The sequence below is a fragment of the Amblyraja radiata genome, chromosome 16 (assembly GCF_010909765.2).
Source record: "Amblyraja radiata isolate CabotCenter1 chromosome 16, sAmbRad1.1.pri, whole genome shotgun sequence".
In the NCBI taxonomy this organism is placed as follows: Eukaryota; Metazoa; Chordata; class Chondrichthyes; order Rajiformes; family Rajidae; genus Amblyraja; species Amblyraja radiata.
In genome coordinates this window covers 7027577-7035076 of record NC_045971.1, presented here as the reverse complement: position 1 = coordinate 7035076, position 7500 = coordinate 7027577, and the positions used below count along the sequence as shown (strand labels likewise).

The 7500-nt window shown below is 49.6% G+C and overlaps 1 protein-coding gene across 1 annotated transcript in view; it reads left to right on the top strand.

The window, feature by feature from the left end:
- The first annotated feature begins 3256 nt into the window (after positions 1-3256).
- odad4 (outer dynein arm docking complex subunit 4) overlaps positions 3257-7500 on the top strand; it is a 48469-nt gene continuing 44225 nt past the window's right edge. Inside the window, exons 1-2 of the mRNA XM_033034987.1 lie at positions 3257-3564; positions 5657-5788. Coding sequence (XP_032890878.1) covers positions 3442-3564; positions 5657-5788 — 255 coding nt within the window. The 5' untranslated portion in view covers positions 3257-3441. The remainder of the gene's footprint in view (positions 3565-5656; positions 5789-7500) is intronic.

Here is a 7500-nt window from a genome sequence, read left to right as displayed (position 1 = left end):
CTGTGTGTGTGTGGGTGTGGGGGGAACCTTGCCCTGTGTGTGTTTGGTGGGGGAGCCTTGCCCTGTGTGTGTGTGTGGGGGGGGGGGGGGGGAGCCTTGCCCTGTGTGTGTGTGTGGGGGGGGGGGGGGAGCCTTGCCCTGTGTGTGGGGGGAGCCTTGCCCTGTGTGTGTGGGGGCTTGCCCTGTGCGTGTGTGTGTGTGGGGGGGGAGCCTTGCCCTGTGTGTGTGTGTGGGGGGGGGGGGGGGGGGGGAGCCTTGCCCTGTGTGTGGGGGGAGCCTTGCCCTGTGTGTGTGGGGGCTTGCCCTGTGCGTGTGTGTGTGGGGGGGGGGGGGGGAGCCTTGCCCTGTGTATGTGTGTGTGTGTGTGTGGGGGGGGAGCCTTGCCCTGTATGTGTGTGTGTGTGGGGGGGGGGGGGGGAGGAGCCTTGCCTTGTGTGTGTGTGTGTGTGTGTGGGGGGGGGGGAGGTTGCCCTCTGTGTGGGGGGAGCCTTGCCCTGTGTGTGTGTGTATGTGTGTGGGGGGAGGAGCCTTGCCCTGTGTGTGTGTGTGTGTGGGGGGGGGAGGGGGGTGCCTTGCCCTGTGTGTGTGTGTGTGTGTGTGGGGGGGAGGAGCCTTGCCCTGTGTGTGTGTGTGTGTGGGGGGGGGGGAGGGGGTGTGTGTGTGTGTGTGGGTGGGGGGGGGGGGGGACCTTGCCCTGTGTGTGGGGGGGGGGGGGGGGTGCCTTGCCCTGTGTGTGTGTGGAGGGGGGGGGGAAGCCTTGCCCTGTGTGTGGGGGGCGGAGCCTGTGCGAGGAGGCCGCGGCCCACCTCCCCATATGCTGATCACCCCCATCGGGGCCCCCCATTGGCCCAGCCGCGCACCACCGCCGCGGCGTGCATGCTGGGAGATGTAGTCTTCGTACTCTTCCTCCTCCTGCAGGTCCAAGAGGCAAGGTGTGTAGGAAGCAACTGCAGATGCTGCTTTATACTGAAGATACACACAAAATTGCTGGAGTAACTCAGCGGGTCCGACAGCATCTCTGGAGGAAAGCAATTCGTGGCCTTTCGGGTCGAGACCCTTCTTCAGACTGAAAGTCAAAGGGGACACGAGAGATATAGACAGTGATGTGGAGAGATGGAGAACAAATTAATCTCAGCAACACTGTCTTTATCTCTAGTTTCACTCTCCCCTTACTCTCAGTCTGAAGAAAAGTCTCGACCCAAACGTCACCTATTCCTTTTCTCCAGAAATGCAGTCTGACCTGCTGAGTTACTCCAGCATTTTGTGTCTATCCAAGAGTCAATGTGCATAGGAATGAACTGCACTTGTTCGTTTATACTGAAGAAACTAAAAGCTGGAGTAACTTAGCGGGTCAGGCAGCATCTTTGAAGAACATGGATAGGTGTTCTCAAACCAGAACGTCACCTATGCAGTCTGTCAGTCTGAAGAAGGGTTTCGGCCCGAAACTTTGCCTATTTCCTTCGCTCCATAAATGCTGCTGCACCCGCTGAGTTTTTACAGCATTTTTGTGTACCATCACCTATCCATGTTATCCACAGATGCTGCCTGATCCGCTGAGCTACTCCAGCACTCAGTGAAACGTCACCTATCAATGTTCTCCAGAGATGCTGCCTAACCCGCTGAGTTACTCCAGCACTTTTGTCTACCTCAGACGTGACAAAGTCAGTTCATGCCCAGTTCCTTCTTAAACAACATGCTGCCTAACCTGCTGAGTTACTACAGCACTCTTTGAAACGTCACCTATCCATGTTCTCCAGAGATGCTGCCTAACCTACTGACCAACTCCAGCATGTCGTGTCCTTTTGTGTATTAACCAGCATATGCAGTTCTTTATTTCTACACAAGTGTTTAACTGTCATATATAGCGAGAACGGAACAATTAAATTCTTACTTGCAGCGGCATTACAACCTATAAAGCACAATACATGTAGATAATTTCTAATAAACAAAATTCAATAAATTAATAACCCCAATCCTGGTGCAAAAAATGCCCAAAATCCTTAGTGTTAGTCAAGTCAAGTCAAGTCAAGTCAAGTTTATTTGTCACATACACATACGAGATGTGCAGTGAAATGAAAATGGCAATGCTCGCGGACTTTATGCAAAAGACAAACAACCAAACAAATTATAAACACAATCATAACACACATATTCTTTTACATAATAAATAATGGAAGGAAAAACGTTCAGTAAAGTTAGTCCCTGGTGAGATAGGCGTTTACAGTCCGAATGGCCTCTGGGAAGAAACTCCTTCTCAACCTCTCCGTTCTCACCGCATGGCAACGGAGGCGTTTGCCTGACCGTAGCAGCTGGAACAGTCCGTTGCAGGGGTGGAAGGGGTCTCCCATGATTTTATTTGCTCTGGAGTTGCACCTCCTGTTGTATAGTTCCTGCAGGGTGGCGAGTGAAGTTCCCATAGTGCGTTCGGCCGAACGGACTACTCTCTGCAGAGCCTTCTTGTCCTTGGCAGAGCAATTCCCAAACCAGATGGTAATATTTCCGGACAAGATGCTTTCCACCGCCGCTGCGTAGAAGCACTGGAGGATCCTCGGAGACACTCTGAATTTCCTCAATTGCCTGAGGTGGTAAAGGCGCTGCCTTGCCTTACTCACGAGTGCTGAGGCGTGTGATGCCCATGTCATATCCTCGGAGATGTGGACTCCCAGATATTTAAAACAGTTCACCCTATCCACAGGATCCCCATTTATCCTCAATGGAGTGTACGTCCTCGGATGATATGCCCTCCTAAAGTCCATGATCAGCTCCTTTGTTTTTTTGATGTTCAAGAGGAGGCTGTTATCCTGGCACCAGAGTGCTAGATCAGCCACCTCCTCCCGGTAGGCCTTCTCGTCGTTGTCTGAGATCAGGCCCACCACCACAGTGTCATCAGCAAACTTAATTATTGAGTTGGAGCTGAACCTAGCCACACAGGACTGCATTGTAGAATATGCCATCTCAGTGTACTATTTATATACGCTAGTACTGTATCTAAGATGTATGTAATACTTGCATTGAACACTATACAAACATTAATTTCACTGTATCTTGGTAATAAAGTACCGTCGAACCATTGAACAAGCGGCAGATGGGATAAGGTCCCTGGGCCAAATGGACTGCTCCTGCACCTATTGTCTATTGTCTATAGTGTTTGCACCTTATTCCGGAGCGACGGCAGAGACTGCAGCAGGTGACTAGCAGCGGGGTTAGTGAGAAGGCGCAGCCTCTCTCCCCTTCCCTCTCCTGCCCTCCCTTTTCCTCCCTTCCCTTCCCCTCTCCTCTCCTCTCCTCCCCTCTCCACTCCTTCCTCCCTCCCTCCCTCCGCGCCGCTGGAACTGCCCCCGCGTCCTGTGGTTAAGGGGTTGCTAGGCGACACCGAACACCCTGGTTACACTGCAAACATCCTGTGTCCACGGGAGGAGCGGGGAGAGCGGGGCCGGGATCATGGCTGACGATGACGAAGAGATTCTGGCCGGCCCTGTGTGCTCCTACCTGACCTACAAGTCGGAGGGAGACCGGCTCTACATGCGGGGCGAGTACGAGAAAGCCATCCAGAGCTACACCCATGTAAGCATGCACCTCCCCGCCCGGAATGCAAGCAGGCATCCACCCCGTGGTGGTACATCTCACCCGTGTGGCCCCGACCAGCCGCTTCTCATCGTCCAGATCAGTCCCAGAGGTTTACACCGAAGATAGACACGAAAAGCGGGAGTAACTCAGCGGGACAGGCAGCATCTCTGGAGAGAAGGAATGGGTGACATAGAAAAATAGGTGCAGGAGTGGGCCATTCAGCCCTTCAAGCCAGCACCGCCATTCAATATGATCATGGCTGATCATCTAAAATCAGTGACCAGTTCCTGCTTTCTCCCCATATTCCTTGATTCCGTTAGCACTGAGAGCTAAATCTAACACTCCCTTGAAAACATCCAGTGAATTGGCCTCCACTGCCTTTTGTGGCAACTCTCTGGGTGGAGATGTTTTTTCTCATCTCAGTCTAAATCAAGGATCTTATAGCAGAGCTATAGGATCTTTGGTCTAAATAGCCTACCCCTTATTCTTAAACTGTGGCTCCCCCAACATCGGGAACATTTTTCCTGCATCCTGCATCTAGCCTGTCCAATAACCTCTCATCCTTCTAAATTCCAGTGAATACAATTCGAGCGGTGCTGGCTCGAAGGGGCGAATGGCCTACTCCTGCACCTATTTTTGTATGATCTATGTTTTCTATGTCTCGAACCGAAACATCACCTATTCCTTTTGTCCAGAAATGCTGCCTGACCCACTGAGTTACTCCAGCTTTTTGTGTCTATCTTCCCCATAATTTCTTCCCCGGCCAGCAGAGGCTGGGGAAATCCAATGTCTGAAGGGACAGTCAGTCGAGGAATATATTCTCATTCAGCAACTATGGTCTTCCAGCGTGAGTTTGTAATCATCATTGTAATTATTACTATTATTAGATGGCAGGACAACAGAAACAGGTTCAATACAAGACACTTGGACGGGTACACAGAGAGGAAGGGTTGAGAGGCGCATGGGCCAAATATGAGCAAATGGGACTAGAGTTGATGGGGCATCTTAGTCGGAATGGATGAGTTGGGCCGAAGGACTTGTTTCCCTGCTTTATGATTTTAATGAAGATGTACATCAACATCAAGAGGAATCATTGACAGATACTTAAAGAAGAAACAGTTCTTCGCTCCCTTTCTATCTGTCTCTCAAATCCCTTCATGGAAACATAGAAAATAGGTGCAGGAGTAGGCCATTCGGCCCTTCGAGCCTGCACCACCATTCAATATGATCATGGCTGATCATCCAACTCATTATCCCATCCCTGCCTTCTCTCCATACCCCCGATCCTTTTAGCCACAAGGGCCACATGTAACTCCCTCTTAAATATAGCCAATGAACTGGCCTCAACTACCTTCTGTGGCAGAGAATTCCACAGATTCACCACTCTCTGTGTAAAAAATGATTTTCTCATCTCGGTCCTAAAAGACTTTCCTCTTATCCTGTGACCCCTAGTTCTGGACTTCCCCAACATCGGGAATAATCTTCCTGCATCTAGCCTGTCCAACCCCTTAAGAATTTTGTAAGTTTCTAATAAGTTCTTTGAAGAAGGGTCTGAACCATCTCAAGAAAGGTCCCGACCCGAAAGGTCCCCTATCCTTTTTCTCCAGAGATGCTGCCTGACCCGCTGAGTTACTCCAACACTTTGGTCTATCTCCTACATCTGTACATGGGGTGTGTACTGGTCTAATGTAGAGGGAGCTGTACCGGTCCCGTGTTTGGCAAGAAAATTATCCCCTTCTCTGAAGGGTCTCGACCCGAAACGTCACCTATTCCTTCGCTCCATAGATGTCGCCTCACCCACTGAGTTTCTCCAGCATTTTTGTCTACCTTCGATTTTTCCAGCATCTGCTGTTCTTTCTTAAACCTTTCTCCAAAACAGTTATCTCTCATTCAGACTCGTCCATTGTTGAGCCTGAATAAGGGTCTCGACTCGAAACGTCACCATTCCTTCTCTCCAGAGATGCTGCCTGTCCCGCTGAGTTACTCCAGCATTTTGTGTTTATCTTCATTCATCCCTCGTCCTATTTAAAGAAAAACAAATCTCATTATGCAGTGGGCCGGGTGAAATGTGTTGACATTTTCATTGCAGGCTCTTCAGCAAGAAACCAGGAACAAGAACTGTCTAGTTGCTCGCTCACGATGTTACCTGATAATGGGGAACACCACCGCTGCTCTCCAAGATGCTGAGGCCTCCCAGATGGGGCGTAAGGACTTCTACAGGGTAACTGTGGTCGGACCACTCAATCACTGGATGTATTCTATCTTTACGTTTCCCACTGGGCGACAAAGCAGTAGAGTTGCTGCTTTACAGCGCCAGAGTCCAGGGTTCAATCCTGACTACGGGTGCTGTCTGTACGGAGTTTGTACCTTCTTCCTGTGACAGCGTGGGTTTTTTCCAGCTGCTCCGGTTTCCTCCCACACTCCAAAGACGTGCAGGTTTGTAGGTTAATTGGCTTCGGTAAAAATCATAAATTGTCCCTAGTCTTCTTTTGTGTGGCGTGCACAGCCTAAAGTTGTAGGACAACTTGTTCTATTTGATCTTCCGTTTGTGCACGTCGAATTGATTGCATTAGTCGAAACAGGGCGGACCACGTGAAGGTTGCAATCTTCCACCCATTGTCCCTAGTGTATAGGATAGAACTATTGTATGGGGTGATCGCTATTTGGCGCGGACTTGATGGGGCGATGGGTCTGTTCAGCGCTGTATCTCTAAGGTCTAAATTCTCAGTTCTGTTTAGTTTATTGTCACCTGTAACGAGGTACAGTGAAAAGCTTTTGTTGCATGCTAACCAGTCAGCGGAAAGACAATACGTGATTACAATCGGGCCATTTACAGTGTACACATACAGGATAAGGGAATAACATTTAGTGCAAGGTAAAGCCAGCAAAGTCTGATCAGAGATAGTCCGAGGGTCACCAATGAGGTAGATAGATGGTAGTCACTGTGCAGAAGATCCAGGCCAGGTGATTGTTGATGGTCTGTATCATTGACTGGTCAAAGTCCAATTCACTGAATGTTTTCAAGAGAGAGTTAGATTTAGCTCTTAGGGCTCACATAATCAAGCTAACATTCTCCCCGTGGGGAGAAGGCAGGAATGGGGTACTGATTTTGGATGATCAGCCATGATCATATTGAATGTTGGTGCTGGCTTGAAGGGCTGAATAGCCTACTCCTGCGTCTATTTTCTATGTTTCTAAGATGGAGAGGACCAACAGCCCAACCCTGTGCTGACCAGAGCTCCATCTGAGCAATCCCCCGAGATAGTACCCATAATCTACTCATTGACCCACAGGAGGCCATTCAGCCCATCATGTCTGTGCTTTTTTATACTAGTCCCACCCTCCCTTTCTCTGTGGCCATCTTGGTCCTTGGATCCTTGGCAGTGGAAAAGGTTCTGGTTTAATGTCACACTTCCTTGTGGGGGACCAGCATTCTGGCAGGCAGGTTCGCCACTGCTACACGGGTGGTTTTAAACTGAATAAGGGGGGTGGGGTGTCAAATGGGATAGTCGAGGATGGAGTTAAAGGGAAAGGGTTTCTTAAATGTGTGAGCGGAGAGACAGAGGGGTGTAAAATGAGGGTAGAAGCAATAGGTAGCAAGGTGAAAAGTAAAAGTGGCAGGCAGACAAATCCAGGGCAAAAATGTCAACATAATTGTATAAGGGGTAAGAGTGTTGTAAAAACAAGCCTGAAGGCTTTGTGTCTCAATGCATGGAGCATTCGTAATAAGGTGGATGAGTTGAATGTGCAGATAGCTATTAATGACTATGATATAGTTGGGATCACGGAGACATGGCTCCAGGGTGACCAAGGCTGGGAGCTGAACATCCAGGGATATTCAATATTCAGGAGGGATAGACAGAAAGAAAAAGGAGGTGGGGTAGCATTGCTGGTTAGAGAGGAGATTAACGCAATAGAAAGGAAGGACATCAG